This window comes from Acanthaster planci, linkage group LG04 (genome assembly GCF_054643075.1).
Source record: "Acanthaster planci isolate LZ-2023a linkage group LG04, COTS_SCS, whole genome shotgun sequence".
NCBI classification, from domain to species: Eukaryota; Metazoa; Echinodermata; class Asteroidea; order Valvatida; family Acanthasteridae; genus Acanthaster; species Acanthaster planci.
In genome coordinates, this window is record NC_141780.1 from 7,845,662 (window position 1) to 7,863,743 (window position 18,082).

At 41.9% G+C, this 18,082-nt stretch overlaps 2 protein-coding genes across 12 annotated transcripts in view; one reads left to right on the forward strand and one right to left on the reverse strand.

Moving 5' to 3' along the window:
- LOC110989609 (GRAM domain-containing protein 4-like) overlaps positions 1-6,597 on the reverse strand; it is a 33,931-nt gene extending 27,334 nt beyond the window's left edge. The window contains exons 1-6 of one of the 2 annotated variants that reach the window (XM_087135861.1): positions 6,427-6,597; positions 5,514-5,776; positions 3,860-4,031; positions 3,313-3,448; positions 2,350-2,438; positions 1,311-1,458 (exon numbers count right to left, since the gene is read on the reverse strand). In XM_087135861.1, coding sequence (XP_086991987.1) covers positions 1,311-1,458; positions 2,350-2,438; positions 3,313-3,448; positions 3,860-4,031; positions 5,514-5,765 — 797 coding nt within the window. In that variant the 5' untranslated portion in view covers positions 5,766-5,776; positions 6,427-6,597. Of the gene's footprint in view, positions 1-1,310; positions 1,459-2,349; positions 2,439-3,312; positions 3,449-3,859; positions 4,032-5,513; positions 5,777-6,420 lie in introns of both variants that reach the window. The other variant, XM_087135860.1, reaches the window with a different exon arrangement.
- A 2,279-nt stretch (positions 6,598-8,876) lies between these two features.
- Positions 8,877-18,082, forward strand: part of LOC110988869 (inosine-5'-monophosphate dehydrogenase 2-like) — a 43,100-nt gene continuing 33,894 nt past the window's right edge. For 3 of the 10 annotated variants that reach the window (XM_087135685.1, XM_087135682.1, XM_087135681.1), the window contains exons 1-4: positions 8,898-9,170; positions 10,030-10,128; positions 12,753-12,801; positions 15,711-15,812. In XM_087135685.1, the coding sequence (XP_086991811.1) occupies positions 8,992-9,170; positions 10,030-10,128; positions 12,753-12,801; positions 15,711-15,812 (429 nt within the window). In that variant the 5' untranslated portion in view covers positions 8,898-8,991. Of the gene's footprint in view, positions 9,171-10,029; positions 10,129-12,752; positions 12,802-15,710; positions 15,813-18,082 lie in introns of all 10 variants that reach the window. The other 7 variants (XM_022252779.2, XM_087135684.1, XM_087135679.1 and 4 more) reach the window with 6 other exon arrangements.

Here is an 18,082-nt window from a genome sequence, read left to right on the forward strand (position 1 = left end):
TAGCAAGTAGATATCAATGATGCCCTGCGTGTCCAACTACATGCACATGGACTTGAAGTTCAGACAGATTGTACACATGACAGATGTATACACGCTACATAGGGGCGCAGAACAAGTGTTGCATTTAATGGAAAGGCTTTCAAATTGTGAAACCAATTTGTGCGCATGTGCCAAGGAAAAGGGCAAATCTGTAACCACGGTTCAGAGTAGTCAATGGAGCGTGCTAAGGTTCAGGTAGCTATCAATTTGTCTACCTCGATCCTGTCAGGTAAACTCAATTTCCAAAGTTATTGTGGATCTCAATGCACTGGGGTAGCCAATGTAAAGTAACGTTCGAATGTTGTTTCCACAGGAATACTTCTTATTGGAACTCTACGTGTTCCCAGTAGACATTCACTGTATTCCTATTAAGAGAACACACAGTTCCCTAGTCAGTGTGCACAAAGACAACCAGTATTTCCATTCAGGAATATGTGCCAACCTTATACACGCCTAGCGTGGACCCGTGAATGGAAGAGGTTAACATACTTGTACTGCAGGTTGTGCAAACCTTGTGTGGACCAAAGATCGTATAGCACCACTAAGCGGAGCAAGATGGAGAACTTCACCATGAATACACAAAAAACGTTGTTATTGCATAGGCGCCATTTGGGTGGGAATACGCTATGTTAATGCAACAGGTGCAGGCACCGTGACAGGCACACACACCTGGTATGCCTGCGCCAACGTACACACTCAAATGGCGCCCATGATGATAACACCTTTTTGGCAGAGTTCTCCATTTTGCGCCGCGTAGCAGTGCTATACCATTTTTGCTGTGGACAAAGCTACATGTAAATCCATACAGGATAAATCTCCTTTCTGGAAACCAGTTTTAGAGGCTACTTTTAGGGTTGAGTTTTCTGTAGCCAAAAGAAGAACAGTCAAGGAGCCAACTACAGAAATCCAACTTAAAAGAGCGTTCACAGTGCCTGAAAAACGAGTATCTTCACCGACTTTTCATAACACGCCAAAAACAAAGGAATGTCTACACTGGGTGAGTAACATAAACATGCATGCATTGTTCTAAATTGAAATATATAAGCGAGTGTTCCTAATTGGAGTAAGCAGTGTTCTCCAAGGAATATTCTGACTTATAAGATACTTCTTTTATGAGCTGGGAGAAAAGCTTATGGTTGGTTTGTGCAATGCGCAATGCCGGAAACCATTCCCCACTGATTTCAGCCTGGAAACCTGCCCAGCCTAAGGACATTTGAGCCCCCTGTTCAACAGCAAAAAAACCTGGTGATTTCAGTCAAATTTCCACCCACTTCTTGACGGCCAACTCCTCTCCCTCGTCATTCTCGGCTGTCTTCTCGTCCTCCGGATCCTCCGTGAAGTCGGACATCACTTCGTACACTTTATTCACCACCCATTCCTGCACTTGGTACTTCAAGGTGGGCTTCTTCGGTAGCGGCTCTGGAGAAAAAATATCACCAACACAACTGATAATCCGTGGTAGATCCTCAATCACATCAATTACTTATTCATTCTGTAAACACTTCATGCCAGATGACGTCTAAACGCCCAGGGAAAATAAATGCGGTGGATCTTTAAACACGTCCCAGCAAATTCTGTACGTGGTGCCCTGTGACGTCTTCACACTCAAATGATTCCCAATGAGTCTGCACACACACAGATGTTCGAAATAGTCAGTGGCGGTTGAGCACGTGTGGAGCCCTTAACCCCTTCGCTACGGAGGACTGCTACTACCGTACCATTGTGTGAGCATTAGTGCATACCACACATACAGTCTATTCACCATGCAGCTGGTGGTTCAATGGGGCCTGCTGCTGGACAAAGCCCTCCATTCAGGGCATACCACAGCCCAGCAGGCGCAGTCAAAATAATCCCGCCTTGAAGGGGTTAAGCGTCTATGAACCACAGCTTGGCATTGAAGCAACTCTCCCTAGTTGACACAGTCTCAATGTTTTCAGAAGCAACAATGCGGTAAGCAATGTTGCACAAATCTTGAACAAATGACCAACAAGGTGTCAGCATTTACGAAGTTCACAAATTGACTGTGGGTGTTGAAGAAACCTTGTTAAATTGTAAATCAACCCCTAACCATTTGGGGCCCACATAATGTCCATACGTATTTCATCACAAAGTATAACAACTCACTCGGCAGGCTTTTGGTAACACAAACTAAAACAGAATTACATGCGCAAAAAAAACGGCCTTCAGTTCCACTCTAAGGATCCAGTCTCATTTACTTTCTTATCAAAAACAAATTGACTCAGAAAAGCTGCAAATTCACTGACACCATTATGAAGTATTACTACCCAAAGAAACTTGACAGTAACCTACGGATATCAGAGCTTGAAGGCAGGTCCGCAGAATCAGCTTCCACACCAAGTTCAACGGATGAAGGGTGCTCTTCAACACTGTAACTTTTCCTGGAAAATGAGAAAAAAAGTCAAACCATGCCGATACATCTCTGAGGGCATTTATAAAAATAAACATATTTAGCCTTTCGTAGTGTGTCCTCTCTTCAGAGACACAAAAGTTACACACTAAATAATCCAAGAGAATGGAACTTATTTGAAGTTTGCTTGTTGAGTTTGTAATTTTGTTATTGTAATTAGCGTGGTTTAACAGAATTCAAAACCACTGAATTCAAAAATGAAAAACCACTTCCACGGGCAAGTGTGCAAATGGCAGCCAGAACCAAGTATTTGGCCACAAGAAGCCATGTCTTGAGACAACAAGGTTGACTTCATCATGTGGTGAAGTGGCTGACAGAGTTGACAATAAGAGGTTCCAACTCTCAATGTTTAGATTTTCTTTCTGCTTTTGAACTTGAGGACTGTCCTGGTGATGTCCGGAACAGCTACACGGAATTTGGTTCAGTGGAACAAACTATGCTGGGCAAAACAGGCAGCAAATCAGAGAGTTGATGGATCATTCACATTTTAAATATTTGCCACTTCCATCTTTTCCTATGATTAAAAATCAAAACTAAATCCAGGGGGCCTCCAAAAAAAGGAGGGGCGGGGACGCTAAACAAGATGTTTTATTACTTCAGCCTACTGCAGTGTTGTAGTTAAGTCCCTTACAAGGCCCTGCAAGTTACTGCAAGTCCATTTTTAAGCAAAGTAGAGAGCCATCCTGTCTTCAAACTAGATCGCAAACTAATTCAATTCAACTGTGACAGAAGAATTCCTTTTTCATAGTTTGCTTCCTGCCTATGACCGGCCTTATTGATGGACTTGGGAGTGGACTTGAGGCAGGGCTCGCTGTGGAATGCAATGGACTGCTTTCTGTGGGTACCTCTCGATGTTTTCCAGCTGTTGGTGTAGTTCGTCGCATTCCTGGGACAGCTTGGTACACCGGTCCTTCTCTCGGTCCAGCATCTGCAGCACCTGAGTCATGTCACTGTTGGCCTTGAATTTGCCCAGTTCAGATTCTGTGGGTCAAAGAAAGGGGTCAGTGGTCAATGAAAAGGAAGCATAACATCCCCAGTTTGTGAACAATAATATGTTGTCTGATATCAAAAAAATCACATTTGGGTTCACTTTTGCACCAAATATGAACCGGCCTCAAATGGTCCCAGAGGAAACCACTGTGTTACATATTTTTGCATCGTGCGGAATACGGCCGTTTCACAATAGTGCACCACCAAGAGTTTGCAACGCATTGGCCAATCACAATGCGCAAAATTTGTCAACTCAATGTGGGTTTGGAAAGGGTCGACAAATTTTGCGCGTTATGATTGGCCAACGAGTCGCAAACTCTTGGTGGCGCAATACTGTGAATCGCCGGTATTCCATTACGGTGTAAAATAAGCCCGAGACAACAGACTTAAAAGCCTTCCTACGTAGTGTCTGGTTCTGTATCATGGTGTCCACTAGCTGCTCTTGGAGTGTCCTCAACTGCGTCTCATAAATACTCTTCTCATTCTCATCCCATTGGCTTGTCTTGGAGGTGACCGCCCCCGACCTCTGATGGGACTCCTCAGGCTGCCGACCCTGACTGTTTCTTCTCTCCTTCTGGAATGAAGACCAAAATTTAAGAAATTGGAGCTTGAGCAGTGAATTAACTTTGAGCAGTCCAAAATAACTTGGTCCCAGTACAATGTTTGCTGCAAGTTTTAAGTGAGTTCACAGGTTTGTTAACATGGCCTCTCACCAGCCAATGGGGGATATTTGTAAATTTGGCTGTCATTCTCATCAGCTAGCAAGAAGGGGAAGGAAAAAAAAGACGTCTCTTATGCAGACCTTTCAGTTAGTTTTTTACGCATTTTGCAACAACTTTGACAATTGTGATCTGCTCTATGGAGATAATTCACAAGTCACCGATATCACTTTTGAATACGAGTCTTTAAAGTATCTCGCACCCTGGAAACCAATAGGAATAAGTGATATATCAAAACAAAGAGCTAAGCTTGTACTTTCTAATGCAAACTGAAACAATATTTCCCAAGAATTGACCTTATGACTCATTTTCACAGAGCAGGAACAGTTATTAAACATTTGCTGGAACCCAAATGTATTGATTTAAAATTGAGCATTAACGTCTATTCTTGGCATGTACAATACTAAGAGTCCTATACTCTTAGAGAACTCTAACTCTGGGTCATTCTATGACCCAATTTTTGTGACGGTGTCAATTGTTACATGGGTTCTGAAAAAATGAACAGCTATTTCCCTGCATGTGGATTCCAAAATGACATTGTTATACATCTTGCAAGGCTGCATACAGAGGTGTGTGTTATTTTTACAGAGTAAATGACCTGCTCTACAGGTCATGACAGGTGGTAAAAGTTTTGGATGTGACAAGGACACCGTCACAAATTGTGCCCCAGCCTCAATGAATGACCCAGTTAACACCAAGGGAAATGCTGACATAAGGAGGAACTTGATGGACGGATTCACGCATGACATAAATCTTGCGGAGTACACTGACATGGCACACTTCAACATTTCCCTTAACTTTCCTCATGCATCTTTGAAAAAACCTCTTTGTTGAACCTTCATGAACAATTTCAGTGCCATGAAATTTCTTGTGAAATTCGAAAAAATGTGGCATCAAGAAATTAGGCACAAATTCAGCTATCAAAGTGTGATCTAAATGCGCAATTAGAAATACCAAAACCATTACCATTAAAGAAATTCTTCGAAAATAAATTGATAAATCATTATTACCTCCACTCACATACCTACCGACGAGTTTGAAAGAAAGTTACTTTCTTATTTTTTGGCACATTTTAAAAGAGTTCATTGTGCAGTTAAAAAATATTGGAAAATCAGGTGAAAATAAAATTTCATTGGAAGTTTGTGGCAGGTTCATTAACTCAAAATTTATGAACAAGAATGTTGAGAACTTGATGAAATTTCGGACACATTGAAAAACTTGAGGTAAAAATATTGCTCTCGCAGGGCACTGGAGGCAAAAAATCAGACTGCACCACCTACCACGTAGGGGCTGTGCTACATTAGGGTACATAAACAATCATTTTGGATTAGGCCTACCTTCCTCTTGGTTCCTGGTGATGAAGGGTCCCCGGATGCCCCTTCTCTGTCATACTTTTTCCTGCTGGCTGATGGCGACCCTCCCTCTGCTGCATGATCGCTCAGTGACTGCTCTTCCGTACTGGAATTGATGTCGTCCGACCCCGAGGAGGCGAGAACCTCGGACGAGGTGGAGCCCCGCTTCTGGAGGGCTCCCTCGGTGGGAGGAGCCTGCTTCTGGAAACGACTGCGGAGGTGGGCCCTTAATGACATGGCCCTGATAACTGCTCAGTTGCATGTTTAAAAAAATGGAAATGTAGGTGGGTGAACTCAAGGGTCATCACAGACACATGATCAACAGGTGATCAGGATACATCTTGGCTCTAATCTCATTTGGGTAGCTTGGACCCGACAAATCATTAAAAATTCTAACGTATAGGCCTACAAGTATTAAAATGATCTAAAATTCTAATGAGGGTGACAGTGACATGAGGGTCACACAGCAAGTTACTGCTTTTCAACAAAAGTAGGGCTGTATTCAAATAGGCCTATTTCTTTCCAAATTCAAATATTCGAAGACACAACAGCGTAGGCCTCTCTATGGCCTCTCTCAAAATCAAACTGCAAAATCAGGTCAAAATAGAATTTCATTAGAACTTTGAAGTGCTAGTAGTAGTACTGCCAGGCAGGCCTGCATAACCCAAAATTTATTAGGCTTAATGAAATGTCACTTATTGTGAGATTTGAGGTTAAAATATTGCTCTCAGTGTAGAAATAACATCATGCGGCCACGGCTAGGCTGGGTAAGCCACCTGACGCGCGTTCATGCCTGAGTGACGTCCTGACATGCCACTTTTGCCAGATTACAGGCCTTATAAGTTACGTTAATCATTGCTAATAATTTGAGAAATTGAGGCACTAGACACACCCAAACCTGGCAAGTTACAGTCGGAACTAGTTTATCTTTCTGGTTCCGAGAGAGAAGCCTCATCAAGAATGTCCGCAAGGTGCTAGTGTAGGGCGGGTAGGGGCCACTTGTATGTAAACATGTTTTGGTACTTATATTGTACAAGTACAGTACATGCGATGCGTTTTACGTTTGACCAGTAATGCTAAGTTTTAATAGCGCCACCCAGAGTGGCATAGGGACAGGACGTGATCGTGACGTTATCGTGTATTTTTGGAATGTCTCAAACATGGGTGTTGGCAGCTTATTACCGGGATCCAAAGCACTTTGTTAAGGTAGACAAAGGTCCAGGGCAAAGAACTCACCTGCAGAAGACTGATGAAAGCGAATTGGTGACAACCCGCATGGTCCCTTTCGTTTGGTTTTTCAATATTTTCCGGGGGACGCGGGCCTTGCCCCCCTCCTCGCAACCCAAATGGTCTCAAGTTACTTTTCCTTTATTACCCGCCCGGCCGGTTCCAGGTTTATAAAGTTGAGCATAGCACTTTTACCTCAACGTGGATAACTTATTTGAAGTTCAGTAGTTATTTTCAATATCCTGCAATATGAACAATTTTGAAGGTTATTAAAACAAAGTGCTATTGCGGTTTCACTTTCTCACTCCGAGTCTGAACTGAGAAACGGTGACCGTGTTCCAAGTCCAGTGAACATGTCATGGCGTGCGACACATTCTCACGAATAGGTATTTTTGAAAGAAGCCTTCAACTATAATTACATTTCCGAACAACAACTGTCTCCACACAGGATTAGTTAATAATTTTATGCACATGTTTATATACTGCATGGAACTGCAGGGACGGAGAAAACAGGAGCAGGTTTCAGATCCATGAACGAAACTTACAAAGACGTCACAGTCAGTCTTTTCGACCACATTGATTTACTGTGTATTAATTGCTTCACTTTTTATGCCTTATTCAAATGGCAGAACGCATATCAGCAACGTTTCGTCCCCCTGTCCGTTTCTTTCAGTTCTTTTATGCATTTTTAATGTCCATATAGCAAACTGATATTCACCGTGGTTGGGGCCAGTGTACCGAGATCGCAAGACAAATGCTGTGATTCTAAATTCTTAAAGTGGCACTTGATACCAATATCCTCTACTCTGTGTATACAGAAAATAGAAAAGTTCTTGGGAGGCAGCGTAAAATTAAAATGTAGCATTTCAGCGGTCAATATTTCCCTCGAAAAATATGATCTGAACTCAATTTTTTAAATTATTATTATCTATACATTCTCCTAAATCGAGAACCTATAAAAAGTCAGTATCATTTTTATATATGTTTATTCTTTTGCACAGAATGTAACTGCCATCCCCCTAAACAAAACAAAGGAAAGGAAAGGAAAGGAAAGGAAAGGAAAGGAAAGGAAAGGAAAGGAAAGGAAAGGTAAGGAAAAAGGAAAGGAAAGGAAAGGAAAGGAAAGGAAAGGAAAGGAAAGGAAAGGAAAGGAAAGGAAAGGAAAGGAAAGGAAAGGAAAGGAAAGGAAAGGAAAGGAAAGGAAAGGAAAGGAAAGGAAAGGAAAGGAAAGGAAAGGAAAGGAAAGGTGAGAAATATAATACATCTATACACAGTGGCGTAGCCACGGGGTGGGGGGCTGGGGCACGTGCCCCCACAAATTCCCAAGGTCAGAGTGTCCGGTGGCCCCTCCCCCACAAAAATAAAATCCTGGCTACGCACCAGACCGTCAGAGGGCCCTCTGTGGCATGAACTTGCCGTGACATTATTGCTCTGGCCATGTGTATAACTCTTTAACTCGCATAAATAAACCATTGTTCATTAATACAGCCCCTCAGGTTCATTAGTGCCGAATTTAAAGGGGGGAGGAAGGTCACTGCTCCCCGACCAGATCGTTTAGGAGCGAAAAACAAGTTAAAATTGAGCTGTTTGATCCTATAGGACAATGAAACTCCGACCAATCGAAGACGAGTGTCCCATCGAGAAAAGGAGAACGCCTCCCCCTCCCCGGCGTGCGCGTAGCCAGGGTTTTACTTTCCCATTGCAAAATTCGCGTACTCGTTCTTTTCAAGCCATTTTCACCGTCCCAATTTTGCTTCTGAAATCTCCATCCCGTTGCATCCCCCGCTACGCTGCATGCCTAGCCAGGAATCCAGCAATGCGATGTGCTGACGTAGGCTTATCTATAGCTGTGCTCTGAAAAAGAGCAGCATCTTCCCACGTGGCATACAAACCATATAGGAAATTGCCGCGAAATTACATGGAACGATCCATCAATATAATGCAGGGAAGGAAATAAACCCACCCTTGCAACCCTGAACAGGTCTCACCTGACTTGCGTTTGCATCAGGAAAACAATCGGGTGTACATTTAGAGATGTAATTTTTTTCTGTATAAATTGGGGAGGGCCTAGGGAGAGTTAATCTACCACTGTCGTTTTGAGAACACGCGCATCATTTTAAATGAGATGATGACAAGGGCGCGTATATAATAAATGTCCGTCTTTGCGTACTCTGCAACACACAGTGCAGTTGCAAGCTGAGGTGCTGTCATCCGTCCAACGTGCGGCTGCATCATCATGAATGACATGCTAAACGTGTGCATCAGTAGCGGCGACGCGGCCGGTGTTGGCGTTGCGGGAAACGGCCCAGTCGTGCCCTTGTCTACACCAGGTTTACGGGATGGTGAGGCATTGGATGGGAAATCAGTGACGGGAGATGTGGAGACCAACGAAACAGTCCATGCAGACAGAAAGAGGTAGGGTGTGTGTAAAAAAAGAAAAGCAGCTCAACATCATATCACAATGAATCACTGAGGAATTACAGGTTGGAGGAGGAACTCATTTACATGGGACACGCAGGTGTCGTGTGGACTTTGTGCATTCCAGAATTGTCGCATAGGCCTACTCTGAAATACTGCGGGAAAGGGGTAGAAATGCAATCATTCTAAGTAGCTTATGAACGTACCGTCGTCCGATTTGCTATTAAAATCCGCAAAAAGGTTTAACTGGAAATGGTACAGCAGGCCTAATTATATTTTTTGCACCATTAAGAATCTAGACAAAGGCATTATTTGCCTGTGGTCTCCTTCTCAAATTGTAAATAGCACGGATCACAGGAGCCGCTCCCACCACACCCTGTCTTTCTAGAGCAGCTTTGTCCGATTTATACATTTATTTTTTTTCCCCAAGAATAAAAGATTTGCCACATCACAGTTATCTTTGTGGTTCAGTGTGCCCGGTGTGTGGTACATCAACATGTACGCAAATTTCCCAACGTCCTCAAGCGAGCACAGTATCGACTACTCAAAACCTTGAAATCTGTCTTTGTATTCGGTTTTCGAAATGTGCGCCGAGTAAGCTAATGAGTGATTGTGCGGTACTGGACTATCGATCGCGATCGTTACTTTACCCGCTCTTTTCGTGGCGCGAAATGCGCAGGCGCTTGTTTTCTCACAGTCCAGCCAGGCCTATAGCCTGCGCCTGTTAACGTACTGCATGCGACGTCGCGTAACACATCACAGCACGTGTCAAATGGCCTCGAATGTTACCATTTGTTTTTAGTCTTGCGAACGCCTAAAAAATCGTCTTTTTTCGTTTTCTCTTATATTAAATTAGAAAAATGGCTGACTACGTTGGTGAAACGCCACATCCCGCCATCGACGATGGACTCCCAGGATCAACGCTATTTGCATCGGGTGATGGACTGACATACAAGTAAGAAAGAATCACGCCACATGTAATGTACATGTATGATGTAGGCCTACTATAGCATACATGTAGGCCATGTACATGTACGTGGCACACTTCAACTTTCACTTGACTTTCCTCTCACAGCATTGCCAAACCTTTTCGCTGAAAAACTCAAAAAGTCATTTGGTTGAATGCTCGTACTATTACCCTCATGATACATGGTGTTGAATCTCTGTTAACAATTCCAGTGTCATGAAGTTTCGGCTGAAATCCAAAAATCTCAGCGTCCGGAAATTGGGCATGTTGGGCTCACATTCAGCTGAGTGTTCCGTCATGTGGCCCACTTGGAAAAATCTCAGAAAATTCTACACAAACACTTTTGAATTTCTTTAAAGTTGATAAATTCTTGTAGAGCAACATTCCGCCCACTCATGTACCCATGCACAAGTTTGTCAGAAAATTAGTTTTGTACTTTTGAACAGTTTTGTGCACATCTTGAAATAATGAAAGCCTTCATGTTGCCATCGAAACAATAGGAAAATCGGGGCGAAAATAAAAATTTCATCAAAATTTTGTAGCATGTATATAAATCAAGATTTTGGAAGTAGAAATTAGAACTTTGATAGTTCGATGAAGATTCATTTATTGTGGAATTTGAGCTAAAAATAGGCCTATTGCTCCAGTCAGACACAAGAGGCAAAAAATGAAAATGCGCCACATTTGGGGCCGTGCCATGTAAGGGTACATCAACTATACAATGTAGGACCTACATCTGTTAAGCTCAATCTGGTGCATATTTTTTGTTTTCCATCCTGAGTTGCTTTGCCTTTGAATAACATCCATTCATAGGATAATCAACTCAGATGGAGTACAATAAATTTGAAAAAGGTTAAAGATTGCGCTTAACACCTCCATGGAATGAACTGCAACTAGGCGCACCACACACAGTGGGCCCGTGGTCTGGAAACGACACACCGCTACACATGTAAATCCCCATTCATAAAAATGTACGCGCAGGGAAACTTTCCATGCAAGACATTTGTCTCAATACGCTTTTGCGATTGGAAAATCAGCCTGAAATATCCAAAGCTTTCAAACAAACGCTGTCTCCTTCCTCCGTGCAGCTGTTACTATGGTGAAGTGCAAGGAAAGAGTTCCATATACAGACATCACTTGACACCCTGTGCACAAACCCTATGAGATTGGTCTTAAAAATTCCAATTCTAGTTAACCACTCTTAGGGGAAAGTACATGTAGTGATGTGCGTATATGGAACTCTGATCGGTTAATCAGCTCAGGAAGGAGTAGAGTAAATTTGCACAATTGTCAAGATTGCGCTTGACACAGCTATTGACTAATTTTTTTTTTGTTTTCCTTAGGCCCTATTTTTCAATTGATTCCATCATTTAATTACAGAGTCTTACATTTTCTTTTTCTGATTCGTGGCTCTGGAAGAACCGGTCCTCAATTCTGTTTGAAAATTTGCTAGCATGGCACTGAACATGCACATGTGTTTTGTCAGACTTTAACATTAAGGAGACAAATCTCCATTAACCTGGGGTCAAAATGTGCAAGGCATTATCCCCTCCTCTGTCTCAGAATAATTTAGATGGCCTTACACATATGTATGGGTGTGTACAATCAGGATAAGGATCTGTGTAGGAACTGCCTGGCCAAGATATATGTCGGGCACAGTGAGAGACTTTGATATGCTTGATGGCGGCAAACATACAGGTCCCACACGGCCAGTCCACTTGTGTTTACAGTGTGCTTTAACCCCTTCGCGCCGGGACGCAGCTAGAAATGCCGTAAAAATTGAGATCCTCAGCCCGCTTTTCAGCTATTATTCTCGGCTCACGCTCGAGCGAACTCGGTGAAAGAAGGCAGACCCTGGCTCTTTGTATATATGGTAATTGGCCTTTGTGTGTGGCCCAGAAATGAAAAGAACGAATTTGCATCATAATCACCAGCTTCACAATAGTCCCCACTTTGAAAAGAGGCAACGGGAATGTGGAAGCGTGAGTAGAGCTGCCGAACAATCAGCCTTTTCAGCGTGTAATTCAAAGCGTGCAGAGCACGCAGGGTCACAAACTGAGAATTTGCGGTTTGGCAGGTGGCCTTCGTGGCCAAGCAAGGCTGGAATTCTTGGAGTCGGCTTTCGGGAAGAAATTCCCAGCGCGAAGGGGTTAATTGATGCACTTGCTCAAAATGGTTGTGTGTACACTAATCATACATTGCTGCCGGTACTTTTCGGTCTTGTTAAAAAAACTAGCAATTCAGCTGTCATCAGTCTATCACCCTTTTTTTCTGATTTACAGCTGAAGAAGTTTGTGTTGAAATGATGTGACAGGCAGCAGCAAGTTAGAGATTCTTCAAGGATTGTTACCGTTACAGGCGGCTTGTGTCACATGCATATGTACATGTAGAATAGTGCAATTAAGCAAGAGCACATGTCTACCAATTGAGCCCAACCAAATATGGCAGGGATGTACATGTACTTGTATGGTTCTAAATGGAGCCACCAAGATACACTTTGTACCGTACTGCAAACCATTTAAGTAGCATTGCTGTCCACTCAGATCAGCCTACAGTCCTGATAAGTTTGTTAATGGTTCTCACACATTTGTTGGTATGTGCTTTTTCCCCAGTGACTTTCTGATCTTACCAGGGTATATTGACTTCACAGCAGATGAAGTGGTAAGTACTAAAAAAGCAGCAACCTCAATGTTCACTTACATGTATGCGTTGTCCCATGGCCTGCAGCTCCAGCCATCGGACTTTATCCTCCTTAAAATCCTTTTTTCAAGGGGGGGGAGAATTTATGTTTTTGAGCTTCAAAAATACAAACAAAATGAGGAAAGGTGGTTCAGGACCTGGTGGGGAGGTTCTAAAATGTAGGAGAACTATATATAACGGGTTTGCCCTTACCCAACGTATATTTATAAGCACTGTATGCTCAGTGCTTGTCCGAGAGCTTGCGAAAAAACCTCACAAGCTTACTCGGGTGGGACTCGAACCTCCGACCTCCTGCTTACGAGTCCCACCCGAGTAAGCTTGTGAGGTTTTTTCGCAAGCTCTCGGACAAGCACTGAGCATACAGTGCTTATAAATATACGTTGGGTAAGGGCAAACCCGTTATATATAATTAACATCTCCCCAACGCAAAAAAAAAAAATACATCTTGATAAATGTAGGAGAATGTTGAAACAAAAAAGTAGGGTAAAGGTGTTGATGTTACTGGCACTCATAAATTGGGATGGTCCGATATGGAATTCTTGGCCTTTTCTATTGTTTCTGTGTACATAACTCTGTACATTTTGGCCAATCTTAAGCTCTTGAATTAGCATAGAATTTCTGTTCTATCACCTTGGGCAAGTACAGAATGCTGTAATTAGGCAACGCTTTTATTTTTCAGGTGAAAGATTTTTTTCTTCTAAAGGAAACAGTATTGGAGAAGAGAGGAAATGTAAAAAACAAAATTCACCTGACACAGTATTTTTCAGTTTTTGCTCTCAGCAAAATCTTTCAGATGTAGGGGAAGTAAAAACATGAGGACATATTTTAAAGCCACATGCAGTAAGATAAAAACCAGCTGGGAAAAAATTATTTCACTGTCTTGCACTTGTGCTGATGGAATTCAGACTTCCATGTAATTTCTCTTCTGGTACCTTTCTCATGTGAAACAACATGAAGCACATGTGAAGACAAAGGCAAAAACCATCTGATCTTGAAGCCTGTCATGAGTTGGCTCAAATATCCCACTCCACAATGCCTCAACGCTAACTTCCACTGCTTGTCCAATAATGCTACCTACATGTACATACATGTACATGCAGATGTGCATACTGTGATCCGCTCCAGGAAAAGGTGATATACAAGTCGCACCGTGCATTTATGAGCAATGACCCTCTCAACGTTGGATTCAAAAATTCCTTTTTCCGACAAAGTCATTGAAAATACTAATTCCTTAGTCCTTGTGCGATTTTTGAAGGTGGTTGTAACACAAGAACATGTTGGTTGCTAAGTAAGATTTAAATGCCTACAACCCACATCAGAGCCAGATATTTCAAAGCCTGTTTCCTCGGTTTTGCAATGTCAATTGCCTAGAACTAATTGATATGCAAATGTGTCATAACTCCGGAACGGGAAAGGCTACTGAGCTCTATCATATATCAAATGGAAGCTTACAACGTGGGCTTTCCATTCATGTAAATAACTTTTTACATTTTTTTTTTGCAACTTACATCACCTTTTTCTGGAGCGGGTCACAGTACATGTATGTGAAGTGATGCTTACACACATGGCTATTGGAATTGGTTTCATCCCAAGCTAGTGCCAAGATTAATTTTCATTTGCACAAGCTCAGTTCTGTGCCATATTGCTACATGTAGCCTCTCATGTTGTCCACACCACAGCTACGGGGAGGGGGGGTACAGGTATACAGTGTATTGTTTATTTGTAATGAAACAAGGACAGTATGTGGCCTGAGGAGCTCCAGAGCATCTGCCTCTTGTAATATTTTGCTTGCCTGGTTGTATTTTAAATTTTACTTGTTAAATATTTTTGGACAGTGCAGTAAGATCACTGGTTTGGCAGAAATGCACGGAGAAAAAAAGAAATTGTGAGCAAGGAAGTTTTTTTTTTAATTTTGCAATTCAAAGCAACAAATTCAAAAGTCCAACAGTAAAACAAAACAATTCATGGCCCTGTCAGGGCTCTTTATATACATGTACATACGTGTACCTGTATGTGTACTGTACTACCAACCTCCATGTACATGTAGACGTATGGGAGATGTTGTAACTTTCATGCTGTCTGCAGAAATTTTGAGCCGTTCCCTGTGAAGTTGATTAGTTGCCGTGGCACCAAACTGGCAGCATTTACAGCCATGTACAGTCATGTTGCATGGTACTGTATGGCATTTTCAGTTGTCGATGATGTACCTAGGCAAGTGAAATTCATTGAGCAGTCATAAAAGCCACACACTCTTCTCACTCGAAAGCCTTACTTTGTGGCTCTTCGTTGTATTGGTTTTTCAAATTTTCATTTGATTAATGAAATGGCAGTCAGTGTAGAGGCCACAAATATTCAGCAACTGGCCACTGAAAAGAGTTGCTCTTTTGAAAAAAGATATTGTCTTTGAACAGGTACAAAAGAGATAATTAGATCTGGTCTAAACGCGTGCATGCATGTAAAGTCCATGGGGATTTGTCAATGCCGATCCTGCTGAAAAGTCATTTTGAAAACCCACAAAGATTGGCTCAGTCTATTTCACTCAAATCAGCTTCAGGAAGGTATAACCAAAGAGTTTCTTAATGCATTTCTAAAGGGCATTAAAGCTTGACACAAGGGAATACTTGCATGTGTTATGTGAGATAAATGGTCATACATGTACATGTAAGTGTGCATGTACATGTATGCATTTCAAGATTTAATTCACGTGTATTCCACATTTTCTTAATTCATACATTCATAATTCATTATCCTCAGTGCATTTCTCCATTAAAATGTACTTGTCTAGAACACTAGGTGATGACAATTTTCTAATGGTTTGCATGCTATCTGTAATTATAAAGAGAGTAAATTATATCTGAACTTTGTTGTAGGATCTGACCTCAGCGCTGACCAAAAAGATCATCTTGAAAGCTCCCCTTGTGTCCTCGCCCATGGATACAGTGACGGAGTCTTCGATGGCCATTGCAATGGCGGTAAGCATGCATGATATGTACATTGAGCACGTGTTCTGCAAATTTACATATTAACTCCAGTAACCAGTATTTCAGGGGGAAGCGACCTGGCTTTTATACAAATTCAGTGGTTGAGAGGTCCGTATAGGCATGCCTCGGCATTTTCAGCATACCATAACTACAGCTTGCATGTATTTTAAAAGTACAATCGCCCATTTGTCATTTATGCATCATGTTCCTTTGAGGCAACAGCATTTTAGTCAAAATCTTAAGAGGGTGCCTATCGCAGGAACGAACCTGGTGAAGTTTCAGCTCGGTTAATGCTGTATATTCCGGGAAAAACAGTATTCTAAGATTTTGATTTCAGATCAAAAGTTGATGAGACATGTTGTGAATTTCACCTGAGTGTAGTGTCTCAGACACATTCTCATGTTCAAAGGCAGCAATGTGATGTTGTGCACTGAACCAACGAATGATAGTTTTTGCACACACGTGTGTCATGTCAAAACTTGCGCGTGCATTTAACAGCAATTTTCAGAATGTGGTGCCCTCAAACATACATGCATTGTTGGAAACGGTCTTTTGTTGTTTTCTTCAAAATGACAGCTTGCCAGAAAGAATAATTTCATTGGGAGTTTAGTCCCATAACCATCTTTAAACAAATTATGCTTTTCAACAATAATTTCGTCAGTTACTTATTGGATAACAGCCAAGGATGGACTGTACTGTACCACTAATGGTTTTTGGGTCCAATTTTGACAAGGATGGACAGGACCATTAATGCATTTTTGTCCAATATATACTGTAGTATTTAAGCAGCTTAAATAAAACCTGCACTTGCCTTCCTTCATACGTGTACATAAATTACGTAAAAGATGCATGCAGCGTGCGCGTGTGTGTGTACATGTAGCTCTGGTACACTACATGTACATGTACTTTTGTCTGATACTGGTTGGCAGAGTAGTCCATTGTCACACTGATTATGCCATAAAATATGCTCAACTCTAAATGAGCCGTCACGTACAGTAGATGCACGTAAACCATATGAACAGAGTCCTTTTGATACTACACAAAGAAGTGTTTCATGTACATTGTACATATCTTCATATGTATGTATTATGCATGTACACAAGTTTAAATACAGTATTCCCCATCTTTAAGGTTGAATGCGGTGTAATTTGTGCATTGAATTAATTAATGCATCTTATTTATGAAGGTACTCTTCACACGGCTTTATGTCAATTCGCAGAAATGATGAGCGCAAGAACTGGTAACAGTTCTGTGGAACATGCAACTTTTATACACCCTAGTGGCATGTGACACCTTGGGAAAAGCCAAAGGTCTGATGCGTCCTTAAGGGGGTGAGAAAAAGGCCACGCACATGTGCAGTGTAAAGCAGTTTGGCAATTGTTAACACCACGGTAGTTAAAGAGATAGGGGTTTGGCTTAGTTGGCCAGAAACTACCGGTGCATGCAAGGGTGACCTTTACATTTAGTTCCTGTCAACTTTCCTGCAAAACATGATGAGATACAGAGATTGAAGAAATGTTCCTTTGTGCCGGGAATCGTGTAGCACCCGCACACTGAGCTCAACAACTCAGGCTGTGCCGTGGTGATTTTATCAAGTGATACAAGGCCCCGTGTGATTGAATAATGTGCATGTAAATGATACAAATGTGCCAATTTCCCATGTGATCATTTAAGCCTGTTCTATATGATGATATTTGACGATATTTCGATATGATGTTGATATTGTATTGTTCGTAAAAACACGTAGCGGGATATCGTGTAAATCGATATGCCGAAAATTATCGCGATAAGCTCCAAATGATGTTCTGGTACTGTACATGACCATAGGGAAGTCAGTGCACCTTGTGTTGAGCCCTGCATTACTGCATTTGGGCCACACGAATGCTCCACTGAAAACCTCAAACCACAAAGTCACTGTTGGCCCCAATCACCTGCAAGGGTCTCACAAATATTAGCAGGCCCTTCGATTTTTTTTTTTACCTTGCCTGATTGGGCAGGCCATGCCATAAATTTGCTTGCCCCAATTAGATCAACACTTGCCCAAGATTTCTCGGAATCCACGATTATTATGGTTAATTAACTTAGGCTTACTGCATGCATGCAGTCTTTTATTAGGTCCCCAAAATAGTTGTGCTTCCAATTACATGCCTCTTAGAATAGGGTCGGTATGTTGGAATTTTATTTTTTTTGTGTGAATTTTTTTGGTCCTGATTGAATGGCATTAACGGACACGACAGCTTCCAAAATTATCTCAAAAAGTA